Source organism: Phacochoerus africanus, chromosome 2 (assembly GCF_016906955.1).
Source record: "Phacochoerus africanus isolate WHEZ1 chromosome 2, ROS_Pafr_v1, whole genome shotgun sequence".
Classification (NCBI taxonomy): Eukaryota; Metazoa; Chordata; class Mammalia; order Artiodactyla; family Suidae; genus Phacochoerus; species Phacochoerus africanus.
In genome coordinates this window covers 2,262,357-2,286,053 of record NC_062545.1, presented here as the reverse complement: position 1 = coordinate 2,286,053, position 23,697 = coordinate 2,262,357, and the positions used below count along the sequence as shown (strand labels likewise).

At 51.5% G+C, this 23,697-nt stretch overlaps 1 protein-coding gene across 2 annotated transcripts in view; it reads right to left on the bottom strand.

Moving 5' to 3' along the window:
* Window positions 1–23,697, bottom strand: part of RPS6KA2 (ribosomal protein S6 kinase A2) — a 318,051-nt gene that overhangs the window by 250,173 nt on the left and 44,181 nt on the right. The window contains exons 1-2 of one of the 2 annotated variants that reach the window (XM_047769756.1): window positions 9,978–10,057; window positions 9,838–9,888 (exon numbers count right to left, since the gene is read on the bottom strand). In XM_047769756.1, coding sequence (XP_047625712.1) covers window positions 9,838–9,888; window positions 9,978–10,019 — 93 coding nt within the window. In that variant the 5' untranslated portion in view covers window positions 10,020–10,057. Of the gene's footprint in view, window positions 1–9,837; window positions 9,889–9,977; window positions 10,058–23,697 lie in introns of those variants that run through there. The other variant, XM_047769754.1, reaches the window with a different exon arrangement.

The window sequence follows — 23,697 nt, the reverse complement described above, 5'->3', positions numbered from 1 at the left end:
GACGATCCCGACCGGAAATTACCAGGCATTTTGTGACAGCATTTTGAGTTCTCCTAACTGCAATTCAATTCAAACACAAGATTCAAAAGGTAATTATCCAGGGTTTAGTCCTTTGGAAAATGCACTAGCAAAAAGACGGGGTCTTTGATCTCTGGCTAAGTCGTGGTCATGTTAGATCTAGTGGCTTTGCAAGAGAAACCTTTCCCTGTTGATGGCATTAATGGCAGGTACATGTAAGTATGGGAACTCGGTGTTGTCACGGTGACTACGGCAAGACACTGCCTTTTATTTTATGCCATGGAAAATTGTCATGACAATCTTGGCTTACTCATCTTCCAAATACATTTTGAAAAGAAATTATTTTGAATAGCAGCGTTCATTGTTCACTGGCCCCTGCATGAAAGGAATTGTTCTCAGACTGGGCATCCTTCCCCCGCAGCAGAACCAAAATGCTGGCACAATTAGGCTCAGGACGTAAGCCACCAGCACCACGGCAAAAACATCCATCTCGTGTTTCCATTAGACTCCATTATGTCAAGGTTGAAGCCTTAGCACGTGTCTCCGCTGTGGACCTAGAATTCCATTCCCCCGTCCCCCACTCCCACCCGCACGCAACCCAACAGACCGTCTCAGAGCTGGAGTGTCAGGTTCCGCACCCCCAACGCCGCGCTCACGTGTCTTTTCTCTCCCAGGCCGGGGAGCAGGCGGGGGGGTCAGGATGGGACCAGGGGCTGAGTCCTCACCGCTGGGATCAGGAGGGCAAGTGACATTAAAAGGGCACCAGTGCCCCCTGCACCCTCCGCCACCAGCCCCACGACTGGAACGAAGAACCCTGGTGGCGGGTGGCCCGGTGGGAGCCAGGGCTTCGGAGGACAGCAGCCAAGGTCAGCCCCGGCTTGGCGGCCCCGTGAGAAAGACGTGAGCCCCGACACCACCGAGTCCTGGTCCGTGGTGTCGCCGGCCACCACCAGACATCAGCACCTGCCCCACCCGGGCCACGGCCCACGCCAGACACCAGGGCTGCGTCCGTGTCTTCATCCTGTGCACACGGCCACCCCCACCTGAGGACTGCCCTGGGGGCTGGGGCCCCCTCCCAGGCGGGGAGCGTGTGGGTGGGCCTCCTGGCCCAACGGGGTTCAGGGACACCTAATGATGTGGGAGAAAGGGCGCACGAGGGAGAAGCAGGAGGAGGAGGAAGGCGGGGTCCGAGGAGCGAGGGAGAGGGGTCCACCCCGCGGCCGCTGCTGCGGATCAGGCTGCGCACGTACCGGAAACTCATGGCGTGGATGGGGCAGCACGGGGCCATTTCGCTTCTCATGAGAGTGGTTGTGGTGAAACTGAAGGCAGGAGCGTGGGTCACAGGTGGGCAGAGCGCAGGCGGTGGGAGGGAGAGAAGCAGGCACAGGAGGTTGGGGGGGTGCAGGCAGGTCGGGGGCGCTGGGCTGCACCGCGTGGCCCCAAGCCCACGAGCTGAGGCCTGTATTCTTCGAGAAATGTATGGAAACCCTTGACCATGAATGAGCAGCTTCTAATAACACAGGGGCAAGTGTGTGAAATGAGGCTGGAGACCGCAGGTGACAAGCGTGTCTGCAGCCTTATCTTCATGAACATGCATCAGTGTCGCAGTTACAGAGTCTGTGTCATGTATTTGTGTGTTTACAGGTGTGTATACACACACGTGAAAGAAAAACCAAGTGCTTAGAAGGTCTGACGGTTGCTTCCAATTCAATTCTGTCCTTTCAGCGGCCGCCTAGCAAGGAGACCTGGCCCCACCAAGGTCATGTTTACCCAGCAGCCGAGTGGGGGAGGGGTCGGACTCCGCCCAGGCCCATGGGCTCCTGGTCTGGCCTCTTTGATCCCCCCACACGCCCACAGCGCTGACCAGTGCCACACCTAAGAACCAGAATTGTCTGGTCCATAAGGTGTGCCTCCCGAGCTGTGCTCTGCAGAAAACTAAGGGCTGGGAGAGGGTCCCAGGTGTGCCCGGGGCTGCTACTCCGCAGGTGCACAGGTGCTCCGGGGCCGGCCAAGCACCCCCTGACACCTTTAGCGCACCCCCACCCCGGTGTCACTACATCTCTAGCTCGTGAACGGGCACAGATGCATCTGCACAGAGCCTGGGACAGGTACCTGTCATAAAACCAGAGTAGCTTTGTTTAACTTTGAGTAGATGGTAGAAGAGAGCCGTGGCTTCCCAGACCTGTTTTCTGCCCCCGAGACCACGATTTAGAAAAATGCTGCCCTGAGTTGCAGTAGCAGCTGAGAGGCGGTGAGCTGGCCTTTATGAGACAGAAGTGAAAAGCCTCCTGCTTGTTTGAAGGACACCAGAGCAAGCATCACCTTTTGGCTGCATGACTGAGAGAAGGGCTGCTCTGCTTCAGCCCCTCCTCTATGAAGAGCGGTAACAGCAGGAGGGCAACCGAGGAACAGGCTGGACGGTGGCCGGATTCTGACCTGACTGGGGGAGGAGCGAGTGCCAAGCCAGGCTGCTGGTCTCCGCCCGCCAGAGGGAGACCACCAGGGCCTCCTGGAAATAAACACGTGCTTCCCGCTTCTCGGCGTCACTGAGGTCCATGTCGTGAAGGCTTATCAGGACTCAGGGTGTCACGAACTAGGGGTCTCAAAGACTTTGGGCTGCTGGGGTGTTTAATTTGTTTGGACGCCAAGCATCAAATCAGAGCTGCAGCTGCCAGCCCACATCATAGCGGTGGCAACGCCGGACCCTAAACCCGCTGTGCTGGGCCAGGGGTCGAGCCTGCACCTCAGCCGTGCCCCAAGCTGCTGGACCACGAGAGGCACTCTGGGTAGAATTACAGCATTGACACCTGTTAGGCTGCAGCAGGACACTGCAAGGACTTGTCAGCTCATAACTGGCCACTTCTTTCCATGCTATTTGTCACTAAATGCCACTCAATTTCCCTCCCACTGGTGAAGTTATCTAAGATATTAGAGTTATCCACCATCCTTAAGTCCAAGGCATCTGTAAGGGATCCTCACCCAATGATGATCTAATATTTGTATTATTATCTAGGATGAGGTATTTTAATATTTTTAGGATGAATGGAGCTTTAATTAATTTCTTACAATATGGTTATTGTGGAAGTATTTTATATTTCTTTGGAAATCCTACAAAAAATATGAACAAGAAGGAAGAAATTACCTGGGATTCTAGAACTTAATGAAAATCCTTGGGAATCTGGGGGGTTTTTTCCCTATAAATCTGTCCGTTTGGGTTGGGGGATGGGACGTAAGCTGTAGCTTGACTAAGCTAAAATTGGGGGTGCGCTTTTTCCATAAAGTTAAGGTTCAGTTTTTCTCCAGATATCCCAAAAGGAAATTTAAAACTATGACCTCGGTCAAAGGACTTTCCCAGCTCCAAATCTGTCCCAGGGTACTTGGCTAGTTCCCGCTGCAGCGCTCCACCAAGATCTGAAGGGACCATCCAGCGACTACAGCCAGGCAGGAAGGAGAGATGGAATTTGTTTCCGTCGCGGTCACTCGTGGCGGGAGTAAACAAGAGCTGCTTTTCAGGTGCAGGCACCTCTGCTATTCTGGAATCGTCCCTGGATACCTGCCCCATCCTTGTACCACTGCAGTCCTGCCCCACACAGACATCCACACCTCTGTGGCCTGCATGTGTGAAGAGCCCTGACCAGGGCTGGCTTAGTGGGGCGAGGGCAGCTCAGCTACTCTGCACAGACAGCCAGCTCCGTAGCAGAACTTCTGCCCCCCAAACAGACTGAAAAACCACATTTCTGCCCTGCCCCCCTCTGCCCCACCCACTTTTATGTCAGCTGTCACCTTCACCTTGTCAACACTGCCGAGTACACCTGCAAATACCAGTTCATCTGTTTCGATGAAGGCAGAAAGAAGCAAGAGAAGCTTTGATGGAAAAAGACACAGTGAAATAGAAAAATCCCCCTTATTCTAAGGCTACAAATCCTCAGAGCATCAGTTCGGTTTTGGACGAGAAGAATAAAGCAGGGTCATTACAAAGCAAAACAGAAAGGAGAAGCCAGCTCCCGCTCCCTTTTCAAAATTCTTATCTGAAAGCTGGTGTCGTGACTCAGCTGGAGGCTTCCTGTTATAAAGGCCGGGGGTCCACTTGCCAGGAACTGGGAAAAAGAGGCTGGGGCACAGTTAATATCTGACCACCAGTTGTGGAGCGGCTGCCACATTCAAGGCATGTCAGCAGCATTTTAACTAAATTTCCCTTCAAAGAATAAGTTTGAGTCGCCACCTTATTTAACTGCATACTGAGGTATCTGGACAAAAAAACAGACTGTTTTGCAAATTTTAGGAACTAAAAAACACACACACACACCCCCGAAGTCCAGCAGGTGGACAGGTGTGTGGGGGCACGTGGCCTGTCCTCACGCCAGGGCACAGCCTCGGCCTCACCCTTTGTCTTCACCCAGGTTCGTCTGCCCTTGTCTGCCCGGCGTGAGGCTGCACCCCCGCCTCAAGCCCCGCAGTGTCACCACCAGCAGGGGCCTCGCTCCTCTGCTCCAAATAGCCGGAAATCCGAGGGAACAGTAGCTTTTTCTTTCTTATCAAGTTCCGCCGAATCAATAGTTTCGCCCAGCGCGACTCTCTGAAAGGGGCGTGTGTGCTCATCCCGAAGCAGGTTTTAAAAAGAGGAGAGGAATTGGTGCCCATCCTCCTTAAACTCTTTCAAAAGGTTGAAGAAGAAGGAATACTCCCAAAGACATTCTATGATGCCACCATCACCCTCATTCCAAAACCAGACAGAGATACCACCAAAAAAGAAAACTATCGCCCAATATCATTGATGAATATAGATGCAAAAATTCTCAACAAAATCTTAGCCAACTGAATCCAACAACATACCAAAAAAATTATACACCATGACCAGGTTGGGTTCATCCCAGGTTCACAAGGATGGTTCAACATACGCAAATCAATCAGCATCATACACCACATTAACAAAAGAAAAGTCAAAAATCATATGATCATCTCAATAGACGCAGAAAAAGCATTTGACAAAGTCCAACATCCATTCATGATCAAGACCCTCGCCAAAGTGGGTATAGAGGGAACATTCCTGAATATAATCAAAGCCATTTATGAGAAACCCACAGCAAATATAATACTCAATGGGGAAAAACTGAAAGCCTTCTCACTCAAATCTGGAACAAGACAGGGATGCCCACTCTCACCACTGCTCTTCAACAGAGTTTTGGAAGTCCTAGCCACAGCAATTAGACAAACCAAAGAAAGAAAAGGCATCCATATAGGAAGAGAAGAGATCAAACTGTCACTGTATGCAAATGACATGATACTACACATAGAAAACCCTAAGGACTCAACCCCAAAACTGCTTGAACTGATTAATAAATTCAGCAAAGTAGCAGGATATAAGATTAACATTCAGAAGTCAGTTGCATTTCTGTATACCAGCAATGAAATATTAGAAAAGGAATACAAAAATACGATACCTTTTAAAATTGCACCTCACAAAATCAAATACCTCGGAATACACCTGACCAAGGAGGTAAAGGACCTATATGCCAAGAACTATAAAACTTTAATCAAAGAAGATGTAAAGAAATGGAAAGATATTCCATATTCCTGGATTGGGAAAATCAATATTGTAAAAATGGCCATACTACCCAAAGCAATCTACAGATTCAATGCAATCCCTATCAAATGACCCAGGACATTTTTCACAGATCTAGAACAAACAATCCAAACATTTATATGGAACCACAAAAGGCCCAGAATCGCCAAAGCAATCCTGAGAAACAAAAACCAAGCAGGAGGCATCACTCTCCCAGACTTCAAGAAATACTACAAAGCCACAGTCATCAAAACAGTGTGGTACTGGTATCAAAACAGACAGACAGACCAATGGAACAGAATAGAGAACCCGGAAATAAGCCCTGACACCTATGGTCAATTAATCTTTGACAAGGGAGGCAAGAACATCAAATGGGAAAAAGAAAGTCTATTCAGCAAGCATTGCTGGGAAACCTGGACAGCTGCATGCAAAGCAATGAAATGAGAACACACCCTCACACCATGCGCAAAAATAAACTCCAAATGGCTGGAAGACTTCAATATATGACAGGACACCATCAAACTCCTAGGAGAGAACATAGGCAAAACACTCTCTGACATCAACATCATGAATATTTTCTCAGGTCAGTCTCCCAAAGCAATCGAAATTAGAGCAAAAATAAACCCATGGGACCTCATCAAACTGAAAAGCTTTTGTACAGCAAAGGAAACCAAAAAGGAAACAAAAAGACAACTTTCAGAATGGGAGAAAATAGTTTCAAATGATGCACCGACAAGGGCTTAATCTCTAGAATATATAAACAACTTACACAACCCAGCAGCAAAAAAGCCAATCAATCAATGGAAAAATGGGCAAAAGACCTGAATAGACATTTCTCCAAAGAAGATATACAGATGGCCAACAAACACATGAAAAAATGCTCAACATCGCTGGTTATAAGAGAAATGCAAATCAAAACTACCATGAGCTATCACCTCACACCAGTCAGAATGGCCATCATTAAGAAATCCACAAATAACAAGTGCTGGAGGGGCTGTGGAGAAAAGGGAACCCTCCTGCACTGTTGGTGGGAATGTCAACTGGTACAGCCACTATGGAGAACAGTTTGGAGATACCTTAGAAATCTATTCATAGAACTTCCATATGACCCCGCAATCCCACTCTTGGGCATCTATCCGGACAAAACTCTGCTTAAAAGAGACACATGCACCCGCATGTTCATTGCAGCCCTATTCACAATAGCCAGGACATGGAAACAACCCAAATGTCCATCGACAGAGGATTGGATTCGGAAGAGGTGGTATATATACACAATGGAATACTACTCAGCCATAAAAAAGATTGACATAATGCCATTTGCAGCAACATGGATGGAACTAGAGAATCTCATCCTGAGTGAAATGAGCCAGAAAGACAAAGACAAATACCGTATGATATCACTTATACCTGGAATCTAATATCCAGCACAAATGAACATCTCCTCAGAAAAGAAAATCATGGACTTGGAGAAGAGACTTGTGGCTGCCTGATGGGAGGGGGAGGGAGTGGGAGGGATCGGGAGCTTGGGCTTATCAGACACAACTTAGAATAGATTTACAAGGAGATCCTGCTGAATAGCATTGAGAACTTTGTCTAGATACTCATGTTGCAACAGAAGAAAGGGTGGGGGAAAAAATGTAATTGTAATGTATACATGTAAGGATAACCTGACCCCCTTGCTGTACAGTGGGAAAATTAAAAAATTATAAAAAAAATTAAAAATAAAGAAGTATTAACTGAAAAAAAAAAAAAAGAGGAGAAAGACAGCAGGATCCCGGAGCGCCCTCGTGGGGCGGCCGCCGGAGGGGCGTGCCGGGCAAGGAAACGCCCTCCCCTCGGAAATTCAGCCTCTCCTGCCCCCTTTTAAATTGCCTCCTGGAGCATCAAATAAAGACGGAAACTGAACTTGAGAAAAAGGAAAAGTCACTGCTACATGGAGGCCACGGTGGGTTTACCAGCTGAGGGACCTTGGGGACCCGGTGCTGCATCTGCCCACCTGCAGCTCCCAGGCCCTGTCTGGTGCAGCCCCAGGCCCCGCCTGCTGCAGCCCCCAGGCCCCGCCTGCTGCAGCCCCCAGGCCCTGCCTGGGAAAACGTGGTTATGCTTCCAGGCGAAGCTGTGAGGAGCGCTGCACACTCCAGCGGCTAAGCCTGTGTTAGGATTTTAAACAGGAGACCCCCGAATGCTCTCGGCTGGTGTGACAATCTGTTTAACAGCAAGTCTTACAAAGGCCCTGAAACACACGTGGAAAGAGAGGGAGCCGTGAACTCTTCCAAGGCCCGCGTCTCAGGGCCTGTTCCGCCTCCACGGGGCCCCCGGGCCCGCCCGTGTGAGCGCTGCTTTGTGGTTTTCACCCTGAACATAAGAACGGCTCCCGCCCGCCACACTCAAGGCGGATGTGAAAACACGGCCGAGGGTTTTGCCCACTCAGGGGCTAAGGGTCCCGGAGGGCGCAGGCGGCCCCGGCCGCCGCCGTGCTGCTCTCAGAGCCTCCAGAAGACCAGCCCCGGCGTGGCCGGGCCTGATGGAAAGCGCCCTGCCCCAAAGGCTTCGGGTCCCCACCGCGGCTCGGCCGGCCAACACCTCCCCCAGGCCCCTGTCTCGAGCACACCCGGTACCCGGTCCATCGCCCCCCAGACTCCTTCTTGTTTTATTTCTATGTTCATTTCCACAACCAAGAGAGACGTGTGCTCGGTCTGGGGTTTGTGAGGACGCAAAGGAGGAGGAGAGCTGCTTTTTCCAGGAGACACGCCGTTCCTCGTGCGCCCTGCTGCTTCCACTTAAAGTCAAATAAAGTTCTGCTAAGACTCACCAGCTAGAGCTCCATTATTTTTTTTTTTTTTCTGAAAAGACTGAACTAGACAGAGAAAATGTTTTGAGAGGACTACCTCCTGCCGATGCAGCCCAGCTTGTGTCCCGAGTTTGCTGAAATTAGGATGCAGTACCAAACAGTACTGCCGTATGCCTAGTCCCTCGGCTACAAGAATCAGGAGCACCTTGAGGTGTTGTCTAGCCAGGTGAGTGGGCGTTAATTTTTTATTTCTACTGACAATTTTTACGTCGAATAAGGAAATCTCATTTACAAGATGGTATTAACAAGAGCCTATTTTTCAACCAAATTCTTTGTGTTGGGCTGTTAATAAAAATACAAGCCAGACCCAGAGAGGAGAACCCCAACTGTGCAAAAAGTAAACCACTGGCATCCAGTGACACGCGCTGTGTGCGTGGAGGTCAGTGACCAAATGCAAAATCACGGCCAGTCACAAGCCAGCTTCCTTTGCTCCAGATCACGGGTCCTGGAACCAGCCAGGCCTCTGGACAGGCCCTCGGGACGCGCAGACCCACAGAGAGTTCCTGAGAAGCCGTCACTCCGTGGAGCAGCTCCTGACCTGCACAGGCTGCAGGCGGCTCATCACCTCGACGAGGCCAGAGAGGCTGCTGAGCATGCGGAAAACCGGGAGAACGTCTGCCTCACAGCGACAGAGCGTCGTTTGGTGTGTTCACATAAATGAAACAAGCCTGACCAGAACCCAGGCTTCTGTGACCTGTGTGGTCCCCACAGGGAACGGGCCTGCGGTACCCGCCCTGTACGGGCTTCCTGGCAGAGGTAGCATTACTACCTGCTGGGACCGTGGGAGAAACAAAACTCCCGTAAAGCCGCCTTATAAAAGTCCTTATTGATGATGTTAGTTTTCACATCAGGCAGCCGCTTGAGATGGGGCCAGAAATCCACCTCCATCTGAAGGATCCATTTGAGGCCTAACTCCGAGAAAAGCTTCCGAAGAGAAGCCACACTCCTCACACAGTATGGACTGCGAGCAGACCCCACGGGCCAGCGTCTCGGTGCCGCCCGGCGCTGCTGTCACCTTTGCTGCTTGTCACTCCAGCTTATTGTGAGGGCGCGGATCTGAGTTTTCAAAGGAAGGCAGCACAGGAGTCACGTGTATTATACCCCCATGCTCCACCAACTCAGAGGCAGACCCAGGCTGCGGAGAAAGCAGGGTGCCATCCCGTTTGTCACACAGGCAGACCCCTGCCAAACGGAGAAGTCATTGCACAACCCAAGTTCACACAGAATGCCAGTTTTTGTCTTACAGGGCGGGACACGGCTCTTCTGGAAACACACCCTGGTGGCTCCACTAGACGCCGGGCAGCATAAAAGAACCAAAGAAACTGGGGAAAAAACCCTTCGCACTTGGCATTTTTTGACGCGACTGATGTGCGCGTGGAGAGGCACCAGCCGGCGTGTCACTTACCTTGACCTCCGCAGCCGCCCTGGCCTCCAGCGAGGTGGCGTCCCCCTTGCCCTGTGGAAGCAGAGGGGGGGAAACGCTGTAAGTCACAGGACAGGACGCACAGCAGCCTCCTCATCGGGGGCAGTTACACGGGCACTCACCGAGCCTGGGAGTTTTTTATGTCTAAACATAAATCGCCACATGATTTTAAATAATCGGAGGCTTTGCGACTAGTTTTCAGGAAGCCCTTCAGTGAGTAAACACCAGAAGAAGGGAACTTGCAAACGTTTGTGCAACTCTGACCATTCAGCCCAAGGAAGTGGTGCTGCTCCCATCACCGACCTCAAAAGGCAAAACCAAAAAAAAGGGCACTTGTTAATCTCTGAGGCACAGCGTGTAACCAAGAGCTGCGGTTACCGCAGGCAGGGCTGGGCCAACGTCCTCGGGTGACTCCAAGGCCCTCCGGCCTACGGGAGAGGCTCCTTCCGGTGGCAGGACGGCAGCACTTCCGTCTGTACACAGGCCGAGGACACCTGGTTAAAATCCCCGTCAGCTCAGGCGCAGGGGTTCAGCCCAGAAACCTGCACCTGCAAACCTTCCCCTGCCAAGCTTGTCTCTGGCCAGAATCGAACCGGGAAACCACCTGAAGGTCTGACGTGGCAGCGTGGCCCTAGGGCGTGAGGGCGGAACCAAGGCGATCCCCGCGTCCCCACGCTGCGGGGGCGAGTTTCAGGTTCTCTTTTGTCCCCTCTCCTCTGCTCTCTGTTCTGAGGCTCAGATCCAGTGACACATGAGAGAGAGAAAGTGGCCGCATTTCAATGAGCCGCTTTCGCCCCCACTTAAAATTGCGGTTCAAGTGTCAGGAGACGAGGATGGAACTCCCCCAGACACAACTTTGGGACACGCTGCTCCCTAAGGGGACACTGAAAGGGGCCCCACTCCCCCTGGAGACAACCGCATGGCGGCAGTCAGTATGGCCTCTGTCTACACCGCCGCTGTCTCCAACGCCACTGACAAAGGGCAGTTATCTGCACGGCTCCTGCTCCCTCACACGCCTGGTTCTCGGCGCTGGATGCGTGTTGGGATCACTCGGGAGTTTTACAGATTCTCAGATCCAAGAAACCAGAGCGCCTGGGACCGAACGGCCGCCTCCCAGTCCCTGTGGCGCTTCCCAGACGCCGCCGAGGCTGAGAGCCGGCTCCCCGCGCCTCTGGCCTTGTTGTACGACCCTCAGCTGGACGGTGACGGTTAAAGAGGAACGCCTTCCTCTGACGTGATTTACTACGTGTTTGTGCCGCTCGAGGGGGGCAGCGGGGGACGGGTAAAGGGGGTGAACGCTGAGGTCTCCCCCCTGCCCCCTGTGGCTGCTGCCTCTCCTTCTGTGGGAACCAAATCCACGCAATCCAATGAGGGGGACCCACCACGCTCACCCCCACTGGCTGGCAGGGGCCTGACCCGGGCCCCGAAATCCTGAGGCCCAGCGTCCACCCAGCAATGGGCTTGAAACCCACAGGGAGCGAGGGCAGGAGAGGCCCACCCAGGGCAGGGCCACCTGCCCTCTTGGAACCAACAGCCGCTCTGCAGTCGCTCAGAGTCTGGAGTTTGTGCTGTTACCTCGGAAATGGGCCTGACGAGGATGGAATCAAAGATGGTGAGAAAGGGGTTCCCGCTGTGGCTCGGCGGGTTAAGAACCTAACATAGTGTCCGTGAGGACACGGCTTCCATCCCTGGCCTCACTCAGTGGGTTAAGGATCTGGCATTGCCACAGGCTGTGACATAGGCCACAGATGTGGCTCAGATCCTGTGTGGCTATGGCTGTGGCTGTGGTGTAGACCGGCAGCTGCAACTCCAATTCGCCCCCTAGCCTGGGAACCTCCATATGCTGAGGGTGTAGCCCTTAAAAGAAAAACAAAAGAAGACAGCAAGAGTGTCCTGCTGAGTTTCAGAACCTTTGGAGTCCAAATTGCCAGAAGCCACCTCTTTTCAACGACAGGAGCAGATAAATTGCCAGTTTTGCTTAAGCCAGTTTGGTTTCTGCAACCTGAAGAAAGAAGGTGAGGTCTCATGCTGAATGAGTGACTGTTTACAAATAAAGGCTCAAGAGCAAGAAATTGGGGTCCCCAAAGAGCCACAACACCACGCACTCACCCCAACTTCTCCAGCCCCGGCCAGCCCCCAATGAGCACCTTCCATAGGGAGCACGGGGCACGGAGCCCTGGCCGGCCTGAAGCCCGGGGCTGTGCACGCGGGGTACTTGAGTTGCTAAATTTTGCGTATTCCCTCCTTTGGAATCACCAGTCCACCTTCCTTCCTGTTTTCTGGGTCCCCACCTTGCAGATAAGACTTAGAGATGTGAACAGGAGAATCGGGAGTAACTCAGAAATGATGGGAAGATTCTGCAGCCACTCTATCCGGCGCCTTCTTCCCCCCCCCCCACCCCCGCACCCTCCCCTACCGCCACTCCCCTCACCAAACTCAAACCCAGGCGGTGGCGGGCAGGGGCTCTGCCAACTCCTACAGTGACACCCCAGGGCCCACCAGTCCATTCCATTCCTGGGTGTGTGGCGTTCCTGTCATGGCGCAGCGGAAACAAATCCGACTAGGAACCCTGAGGTTGAGGGTTCAATCCCTAGCCTCGCTCAGCAGGTTAAGGATCCCGTGTTGCCGTGAGCTGCGGTGTAGGTCACAGATGTGGCTCGGATCCCATGTTGCTATGGCTGTGGTGTAGGCTGGCAGTTACAGCTCTGATTGGACCCCTAGCCTGGGAACCTCCATATGCCATGGGCGCAGCCCTAGAAAACAAAACAAGGAACCATTCCCAGGTGTGTGGTGTGGTGGAAGGGACGGGAGCTTCCCCCCCATCCCACCTCCCCCGGCAGCAGGTGCTGGCGGCAGGTGAGAGGGAGACAGAGAGGCCGTGGGAGGAAAGGGCGCCGACACTGCCTCACTGGGGTTTTCCATCTGGTCCAACAGGAAATCCCGACTCTAAATCAGGCCACCGATTGCTCTCATTCCTTCCTCTTCCCTGGGCCCATCCTGTCACACACCTGCGCCACATCCTTGTCAAAACGCATCTAGTGTGACTTGGACGCCATCACCAGCTCCACCAGGGGAGAAAGAGCGCTAGAAGGAAGGTGCTGTAACCCTCAAACGTGTCGACTGAACTCCAGGTGCATTTTGTGACGAGGAAGCTTGTCCACCTTTGCTGCGGGAAGCAGCAAACACGGCGCGCAACGGTTGTTGTGCCCTGTAGATTTGAGACAAAATGTCAGAAGTTTCAAGACAGAGCATCAATGACCCATTTGGAAAAAGCAGAGCTGGGACATTTCTTAAAGCTCTGGAGAGCCATCTGTGCTGGAGACACACGTGACAGGCACGCACGGGAGTCGCGTGTCTGGAGTTCTGCATCTGGATGACAGAGCTTTATTTGATCCTTGGGGGATCCTTTCAATAGTGGCCTTTAAGTGTACGAAGCTGACAATCCAATTTTATGATGCAAGAGGGGTCTGGCTGACTCCCAGGGGCCCTGCTTACTGCAAGGTTTTGTGCACAGTCCTCCAAAGCTGAATGTCAGTAGCGAAGCACTTGGCAGAAGGAATAGGCTCTTATTTCCTAAGTGAAATTAGCACATGGGATTGATTCTAGGAGAGTCGGGTCCTTGAAAGCCATGATCTGGCTGGAGTGGTGCTGATGTTTTTAGGTAACGGATGTGCCCAAACTGATCGCTGCTGGTCTAGGAGAGGCTGAGACCGACTGCCCTGCCGGGGCCAGCGGACGCTGCAGAACTTCCAGGAGACGCACTAACAGCGAGGCTGGCGCTCAGGCTCTGAGGCAGCAAACCAGTGTGCTTCCCCTGCGCCAGGCGCTGGACATGTCACTCGGCCACGGGGCCTCGGTGTCCTCATTTGCAGAGTTGAGGTGAGGCAGCCCCTGGCGTCTGGGGGAGCTGGGAGAACCGAACTGGACATTGCAGGCACCCAGCCTGCAGGAACCTCGGGCCGCACTGACCATAGAGATGACATAGGGCGAGAAAAGGGCCCCGCACGTAGTAGAGTACAGAGGGAAGCCCAAGTCAGCCCGCGCTTCCGGGAGAGCATTTCGCCCTGTCCGTGATCCCTAGGCGTCTAGGAGTCGGATCATTTATTCCACCGGCGGGCTTGTGAGGGTGGAACAGCAAAGGAGGAACAGCAGAGGGCGCCAGAGACACTTGCACGAGGACAGAGTCCTGCGGGACCAGAGACCGCGCTGGGCACCGCCGGAGCCCTGTCCCACCATTAGGCCACAAGCCAACAGAGGGGTCTGCCCTTTGGAACCATCTAGAAATTGCCAAAGCAGTTGGGACATTGGATTTATCGCCGTTCTTCTGCGGTATCGCGTCTTCAGTGTCTCTGGGTGGCGGTGGCTTGTTCGTCCGCACCTCCCTACACACCACACACACACACACACACGCACACACACCCTGCCTGCAGGTTCCCGGGGTGGGGGGCTGGATCTGTGCATTGCCTCTCGATAGCGGACGCGCGCGCGCGTGCACACACACACACACACACACACACACACACACACACAGGCCTGCAGGCTGCAGGTTCCCGGGGTGGGGGTTGGATCTGTGCATCGCCTCTCGATTGCAGGGCTCCTGCCGCCCGACCTGCACCGCCCGCCACGAGGGGGCAGCAGAGGACGCGTCCCAGGAAGCGCCGGCCTGCGCACCTGCTGCACGACAGCTTCGCTGCTGAGGCCTTTCTACGCGCTCCAGGAATAAGGCGCGGCCTTCACCCGCGGACCGACTGTAAGGAAGGCGGAGCTTGTTTTCCATAAACGTTCCTGTTGAGACCCTCCTCTCCCCCTCCCCTGGGGCCCCAAAACTCCAGATATCTGAGGGCTGTCTGGGTTCTTCTGGACTCTAAAGGGTTAACAAGTGAGTTACATCAGCCAAGAAACCAGACCTTTTCAGCGATTTGCTGGTTTCTGGGCTGTGACCTGTGTCCTTTCCAGATAAAACCAACCAAGGGGGTGTGAGACCAGCCCCAGGGGAGGCCAGGCCTTAGCCGAGTGTGTGTTCCTCCCGGTGGCTCCTGCCCCTTCCCCTCCTCCCCGGGGTCTGGCTGGTCCATGATAAAGCAGATGGAGGGCAGCTCGGAGGACCTCCATCCAGCGAGAGGCAGGCAGAGATCCCCGAGGGCCATCGCACTGTGCACTTAGAGATAAGGGGAAACTAACCAAAACACGGTTCAATGAATAACTGGGTTGTGAGAGGGGCGGGAGGAGGGGAGAGCCCACGGGGCGCAAAGAGGGCACCCCTGGGGTGCCTTTCCGTTTCTGTAGTTTAGATTTAAAATATATATATATATATATATATATATATATACACACACACACGTATTTTTCTAAATTCAGATGAATTTCCCATAAGATTAAGCACTTGCAATGTAAAAACCAGTGGTATTTAGTGCATTCACCACGTTGTGAAACCACGACCACTATCCAATTCCAAAATATTTTCATCCCTTCCAAAGAAACCCGGAGCCACTCCTCACGCCCACCCCCCAGGCCCTGGCAACCAGCAGTCCATACTCTGTCCCTAGGGGTTGACCCATTGGAAATCTCTTATTAACAGAATCAGACTGCGAAAATGAGTAAAGGAAACTTCATTTTATTTTATTGCCTTTTAGGGCTGCTTCCGCAACATATGAAGGTTCCCAGGCTAGGGGTCTAATCAGAGCTACAGCGGCTGGCCTCCACCACAGCCACAGCCACACGGGATTGGAGCCGGGTCTGTGACCTTCACCACAACTCACAGCAACGCCGGATCCCCAACCCACTAGAGCGAGGCCAGGGATGGAACCCGCATGTTCAGATACCAGTGGGATTCGTTTCCGATAAGCCACCACCGCGACGCCAGGGAAACCTCATTTTAAACCGAGTTGGAGAGCCCTGAAGGGGGCGCTCTCACGCCCAGGACACTCGCGCAGCCCGAAGAAGGATGCCGGTTCCTTTGCCCAGGGAGGCCCATTTTCCCGGGGAAGGCTGTCTCCTGCTTTTAAGAAAAGCAGGAAGACCCCTCCCTGCCCCTGCGACAAGGCCCTTGGCATTGTTTGCAGCCAACGAGAAGCCGCCGGACCCCAAACCCCAGTTCTTCCCCCCAGTGGCCTCCTGAAACGGAATACAGGCCGCCCCGCCCTTTGCTCCTCCCGACCTGGTGCCAAACCGTGAGACTCCGTCCGCGCTGGGGGCTGGTTTCTGCAGGCGCCCAGCCAGGAATGCTGCAAGCCCCCTGCGTGTGTTTCCGGGGCCTGAGCCGAAAACTCACCCCAGGGGGAAAAATGTTCTTCCTAAGTTAGGCCTAAAAATATTGTTTTGCAGAAGACCTCCAAGATGTAAAATAAGCATTTAATGTAAAAAAAAAAAATCCAAATTCTTTAACCCAATAACTTCTAGGAGTTTATCCAAAGATAGAGACTTAGGTAAATGTTTATCATCGTGTTTTTTAAAATTACGGTGAGAAATTGAACACTGGCCAAATATTAAACAAAGAATTGTACAAATAAATTATGGCACCGCTACATGATGGGAGATTCTATGGTTGTTAGAATAATAAGAATCGGGGGGACAATTTTTAAATGTTAAGAAAACATACAAAGTATGATTTGGTATTGGCAAAGTGTATAAAAGGGCTGATGTAAATATAGAACACACATAGCTGCTGAGTTGAGGTTGTGACACAGGTGCGGATGTGTGAGCACAGGGGTGGATGTGTGAGCACACGGGTGGATGTGTGAGCACACGGGTGGAGATAGAAAGGCGCAGGAAAAAGGTTATGAGATGAAGAAATACACCCACTGCTGCAGTGAGTATCTGCTTTGCTACAAGGTGATTTTTTTTCATGCCGCACCTGTGGCACATGGAAGTTTCAGGGCTAGGGGTCGAATCCGAGCTGCAGCTGAGGCCTACACCACAGGCACAGCGACACCAGATCTGAGCCACATCTGTGACCTACACTGCAGCTTGCGGCAACACTGGATCCTTAACCCGCCAAGCAAGCCTGGGGATCGAACCCCCATCCTCATAGAGACTACATCTGTAAAGTGGTAGATTCCTTTTAAATTGAGGGAGAAAAGAAACATACATTCTGCACATTTATGAAGCAATACAAAACCCTCTTTGGCTTGTCAGCATCTTAAAGTCACAAAGCCAAACTATCTGGGACAGACTAGAAGTCTGCAAATCTCAAGTGTGTTTTCACTCATTTTGCTATTCCATCAAATATTTTATCATTATAATAGGAAAAAACCGGGAAAATGTTGTCTTCAAATTAAAAGACCACAACACGGACACACATCAACTGCTCAGCCCCCCAAACCTTGTAAATACAAGACACCGAAACTGGCCGCAAGGGAGACTGAACATGCCACGTGGCATTAGGGAGCTGCCACGTGGCTTTAGGGAGCCGCCGCCCGGCAGGAAGGCCTCCATCCCCTGGTCCTTATTTCCTGTTACAGCCCAAGGGTTGCTACAATGATTATTTTAAGCTGAAGACATCCTAGATTCAACAGATGCAGGAAAAGGCCTTCGCAGAGCTTCCCTTATCTGACCGAAAGCAGAAGCTTCTGAGGAATTAGAACAGCTTCCCTTTTCAGGGCAACTTCCATTCCCTGGGGAGAAACCAAGGCACACCCGCTGTAAACCCCTCTCGGGGGAGTTTACGGCCCTGATGAAGACAGTAGGGCACTCACGCCTTCAGAGAAAAATATCACAAGCTTTCCCCTAAAGACCTATTTATCTTCCTGAACAAACCTATTTGTTCCCCCACCGGAGCCCTTTCCTGGAAGTGGGTACCGAAGCCCCAATTCTACCAACTCCTGGGAATGACTCGTCACTGACCACTCCACACAAAGGCCTGCCGCCTCATAAATGAGTTCTCCCTTTTCTCCTGCCAAGCTGCCCGCTGTCAGTGGAATTCACAGCCCCCACCGCGCACACAAGAGGATGGAGGCAACTTCTCCCTGCCTGCACTGCACCCTCTCTCCAGACCAGCACCGAGAGCAGTTGGAAACCCGCAGGTCTTGAGCCCAAACTAACCAGCTGTAGCACCAGTGACTCGGTCTGAACAAAACTAAGGAGGAAACAGCCCCAACAGGGAAAATCCGTTTCCCTGGACACAGGTTCCGCCGCCGCAGCGTCTCTGTCTTCTTGCTCCGGTTCACCCACCCGCACGTCTGTGCATCGGGAGGGAGGCTCACAGGTCCACCTCGCCCTGGAAGAGGCGACTTGAGTGGAGCCGACATCAAACCACTGGTTAAACAGAACTGCAGGTGGCGTGTCCGCCGGCATTCAGCCGTGTGGCCTCGTCTCCACTCGGGGGACTTCATCCTGCTGAACTGCGAGGGGCGCTCCGCTTCACTGGCCTGATGGATCCGACTGTTACCTCGTGGACAGGTGGCCTCCGGCACGCAGGCTGCCCACTACCACCCGAAAGGCAAGACCGGGACAGCTGCACAGACCCCAGGAGCGAGTGCGGGCTCCCACTGCTAACCCTGGGCAGCTAGGCCCCCCGCAGCTCACGGGGCAGAATCTGGAATCCTGGTGCCAGCAGAGGGCAGCACTGAGCTGCCCGCATCAGCCTGTTCAAGGCAGCAGGTGTAGGGCAGGGCTCTCCTGGAGGCTGTGCTCAGATCCAACTGCCCAGCACTCACGGGCGGGGAGACCCCTCCTCATTGGTCCTCAGGCCCAGGAAGTGGATGTGCAAAGACCTTTCCAGGGGTACGTGGTATCGACGCTTCGAAAGCAACGGTTGAGGATGCCCGGACCCTCCACTCTTCTGAGATTGACATGAGCCCCCTTTCCACCCGCCCCTTCCCAACCTCCGCTTCCCCTTTTCCAGAGAAATGCACGCCTTCCACCCTCCTAGTGCCCGGCAGAGTCCGGCCTCCGATGAACCAGGAACCAGGCCTCTGGCAAGTCTGACAGTTTCCAATTCTTTGCTTTCAATAAAGGTGAAGGAGCACTTATTCACATTTACAGCAGACAGAGCTTTAAAAATAATCTACTGTAACAATCATGAGGTGATTTTTTTTTGTCATTCAGTTTGGAAGGAGCTAAAAAAAAACCAAGTGACATTATTACAACAGATCCCTCTCCATTTTCATCTTTCGTTCCTCTTTGTGTGCCGCATGCTGCCTCGGCTCTTCAGGACGAAAACTGGAGACAGCCGCCTGGCCCCTTTCGGTGGCAGCGCTCCACGGCTGGCGCGCCCGGCCACTGTCCGCCTCGCTCACATGCTCTGAGTCTCTCGTCATTTTACTTGTTATATTCAATAATTATCCACTTTTCAAAGCAAAAATAAACCAATGGGACCTAATTCAACTTAAGAGCTTTTGCACAGCAAAGGAAGCCATTAAAAAAGACAATCCACAGACTGGGAGGAAATCTTTGCAAACGAAGCAATTGACAAGGGAGTCCTCTCCAAAATATACAAACATCTCATATAGCTTTATGTTTAAAAACAACACACAACCCAATCAAAAAATGGTCAGAAGACCTAAATAGACATTTCCCCAGAGACAGACAGATGGCCAAAAAGCACATGAATAGATACTCAACATCACTAATTACTGGAGAAATGCAAATCAAAACTACAAGGAGTTACTACCTCACATCCGTCAGAATAACCATCATCAAAAAGTCTACAAGGGGACTTCTCTTGTGGTGCAGAGGTAAGGATCTGGCATTGTCACTGCAGCAGCTTGGGTCCCTGCTATGGTGCAGGTTTGATCCCTGGTCTGGGAACTTCTATGTGCCATGGGCGTGACAAAATAAAAAAAAAAAAGTCTGCAAACGGTAAATGCTGAAGGGGATGTGGGAAAAGGGAACCCTCCTACACTGGTGCCAGGATGTGTAAATGGAGAGCTGCAAAACTCTATACAGAGCCATCGCATGAGCTAGCAATCCCACGCCTGGGCATATAGCCAAAGGAAACCATAATTCAAACAGGTACATGTACCCCGATGTTCACTGCAGCACTATTTCCAGCAGCCAAGACATGGAAGTCACCTAAGGGTCCATGGACAGATGACGGGAGGAAGAAGAGGTGGCGCCTCCACAAGGGAACGTCAGCCGTAACAAAGCATGAAACTATGCCACGTGTGGGTGGAGCTTGAGAGGATCCTACTGAGTGAGGTCACTCAGAGAAAGACAAACATCGTGCGACATCACGGAGATGTGGGATCTGATGTGGAAAGATGTGGGATCCTTGTTCACCAAACAGAAACAGACTCAAAGATTCTGAAACCGCACTTGCGGTTACCAAAGGGAAAGCTTTGGGACGGATAAATAGGGGCCGGGATTGACATGTCCACACACTGTGCACAGAAAGGAGGAGTAGCGAGCAGAGTTCTGCTGTGTCACACAGGCACCTCTGCTCAACACTCTGCAGGGACTCGCCCAGTAAAAGCATCTGTGAAGGAATGGATAGAGGTACCTGTGTAACTGAATCACTTGCTGTACACCTGAAACTGACACAACATGGCAAATCAACCAGACTCCAATAAAATGTTTTTTTAAAAGTATCCAATTACTTACAGTAATTCTCAAGGAACTTAATTAGAGTCTTGTGGTCACAGAAAGTTTTTTAATTAATCAATTTATGAACAGATTTTTTTCTGCAAGAATATAAGGTGATGAATAAAAGACTTTAAGCAAATATCCACATATATCACATTAGAATTATATTCTAAGGGGTAGGGATAGAAATTCCAATTCAAGGAGAAAAGGGAATCACAAAAAATGTTTGCCTGTTCAGAGAAAAGCATGCTCACGTATTTTTACCATGGGGGTGATTTTGGAGAATCAAGTCGCTATAGCATCTAGATTCCAAGGGGAAATACCTAAGAGTGTTGCAGTAGTTTTATTCTGAAACATCAACTTTTTTTTTTTTTGGTCTTTTTGCCATTTCTTGGGCTGCTCCCGCGGCATATGGAGGTTCCCAGGCTAGGGGTTGAATTGGAGCCGTAGCCACCGGCCTACACCAGAGCCACAGCAACGCAGGATCCGAGCCGCGTCTGCAACCTACACCACAGCTCACGGCGACGCCAGATCCTTAACCCACTGAGCAAGGGCAGGGATCAAACCCTGCAACCTCATGGTTCCTAGTCGGATTCGTTAACCACTGCGCCACAACGGGAACTCCAAAACATCAACATTTTTAAATGTCAGAAGATATCCCCTTCAAAGCTAACAAAACTTGTTTTTAGATGCAAACTTTATTCTATTTTTTAGTTGAAATACAGGTGATTTATAATGTTGTAGAGTTCCCATTGTGGCTCAGCAGGTTATGAACCCAACTACTATCCATGAGGACGCAGGTTCAATCCCTGGCCTCGCTTAGTGGGTTAAGGATCCAGCCTTGCCGTGAGCTGCGGTGTAAGTTGCAGACATGGCTGGATCTGGTGTTGCTGTGGCTGCGGTATAGGCCAGCAGCTGTGGCTCTGATTCAACCTCTAGCCTGGGAACTTCCATATACCGCAGGTGTGGCCCTAAAAAGACAAAAAGTAAAATGCTGTGTTAGTTTCTGCGGCACAGCAGAGTGCCTGAGTTACGCGCACACACGTTACTGTTCCACCCTCTTTTCCATGAAGGCTTCTCACAGGACACTGGATAAGGTTCCCCACGTTATCGAGTAGGATCTCATCGTTTATGCATCCTCTAAATCACAGCTTCGAAGAAGCAAATTTTCAAAGGCCATCTGGGGGCTGCTCCCCTCGTGCACACCTAAGGAGACCCCTCTGTCCTGGCTGGCAGCGGGTGGTTTGCAGAGCACAGCTGCCCCTTCCGAAAGGCCAGGTACGTGCCTTGCTTCCCGCAGTCTGGCAGCCTCTGAAGGACGAACTCATTTAAAGCCTGGGAAACAGGTCCCTGCTTCCATTAGGCCGACGCTTTGGGAGTTCTGGGCAATCTCTGCAGTCGGCGGCTCATTTGAGTGCAGAGGGGAGCCAGCCTGATGCACTTGGGCCCCACAGAGCAGGCGGCCTGGAAAAAGGTTTTCAACAACTTCACACATTTGCAGCAGCATCTGCTGGGGCTGGGGGTGCAGCCCGGCTTCTGGCAGGGTCTGGACACCCCGGTCCCCTGTAAATGGGGCGCTGTGCCTGGCTTTTTACAAAGGAAGGGGCTGGGGAGGGAGACACAACGCACTGTGTGCCACGTCCTCGTGTACGCAGCCTTCGCCAGGGATGCCACCGGAGCCCGCTGGGCCGCCACGCCAGCCTCTGCCCCAGGGAAAAGGGCTGAATCTCGCGAGGGGCTCGGGCAGCATCTGCATGCGGCTTGCCCTTAATCACGAAGAAGATGGATCATGAAAAATCACTGCTCTAGGGTTCCTCGCTTCAGCTTTTAAAACAGGAAGAATCCGAAAGGAATAAAACCTCGACTCTACCAAAGGAACTGGATAAAGGCCAGAGTTTTAGCTACGACAGAAATGAGAGCGGAACCGAGAAATTCTCGAGGCTCTCACGGGGTCAGCCAACGTCTCCGAGGAAGGAAGAAGACAAAACACTTTAAGCCGCGGCATCAGCACTTTCGTAAGTGACTTTCCGAAAGCGTTGCCCTCGGTTTTGTAATAATTCAACAGTGCATTTTTCAAGGACACTTAATTGTGACTTTTAGAGAAAGTCAAAGCATTTACAAAGATCATATATGCTAGACTTGTGAGAAGCATAATTGATAAAGTAATCATAAACACAGAGGACCCAGAGAAAAAAGGAATGTGGAATAGAACGGGGAGAAATGACAGGAGGAGAAAGGGTTATGTGATTGTTTTCTTTGGCTGTACCCACAGCATGCGGAAGTTCCTGGGCCAGGGATCGAACCCGTGCCACAGCACTGAACAACGCCAGATCCTTAGCCTGCTGAGCCCCCAGGGAACTCCTGTATGATTTTTAATGAATCTAATTTTTCTAATTATTCAACTTTTAAACACTAAAAATATTTTACATTTCACATACAGTCATACACATAATTTTATATCAGGGAGCATATATGATGGCAAACTACTATTTTGAGAAAAATCAAATTAAACTTAGGGTTTATTACTTATTAGTTGCATAAATAGTTTAAAACTGATTAGAGGAAAAGGATCAGGAGGAAAATTATTTAACAGTCTCGAAGGCGAGGAATTCCCAACAGCAGTGGGGAAGGACTTCGGAAAACGTGTTTTCAAATCCCTCCCTCGACAGCAGGAAACTCAGAAGAGAAGTGAATTACCTCTACCCATCTGCAGGGACCCTTTGTTTTAACTTACTCACACATCCCAAAGAAGGACTAGAAAAATGACTACACAATAAAATAAGATTTTAAAATAAGACCCAGTCTTGGACTTTGGAAGATCCTGACTGCTCAAAATAAGGTCGAATCTGCCACCAGGAGATGGGGACCATCTCACAGCAGGGCCACTGCCTCCACTGGGTGACACAGGGATACGGCAAACACCCCCAGTTCCCAGATGGACAAATCGAGGCACAGGGACTGGGAAGTCTAGCCGGGTGTACCCAGCCCACCAGATGATGCCCTGGGCTAAATTATCTCAGAGCAAAGTTTCACCAGTGGTTGGAGGCTTTATTAAGAAACAGAGAAAATTAGACAAGCCACCTAATTAGTAAAAACAAAATAAGTTACTGATAGTTAGCCGTAATTTAAACTGCTACTTAAAATACAGTTACCAGTTGTTTTTTGTTTTGTTTTGTTTTTCAGGATGCACTCAAGGCATATGGAAGTTTCTAGGCCAGGGATTGAATCTGAGCCGCAGCTGTGGCAACATTGGATCCTTTAACTGACTGCACAGGCCAGGGATCAAACCCACACCTCCACAGCAACCCAAGACAGAGCAGT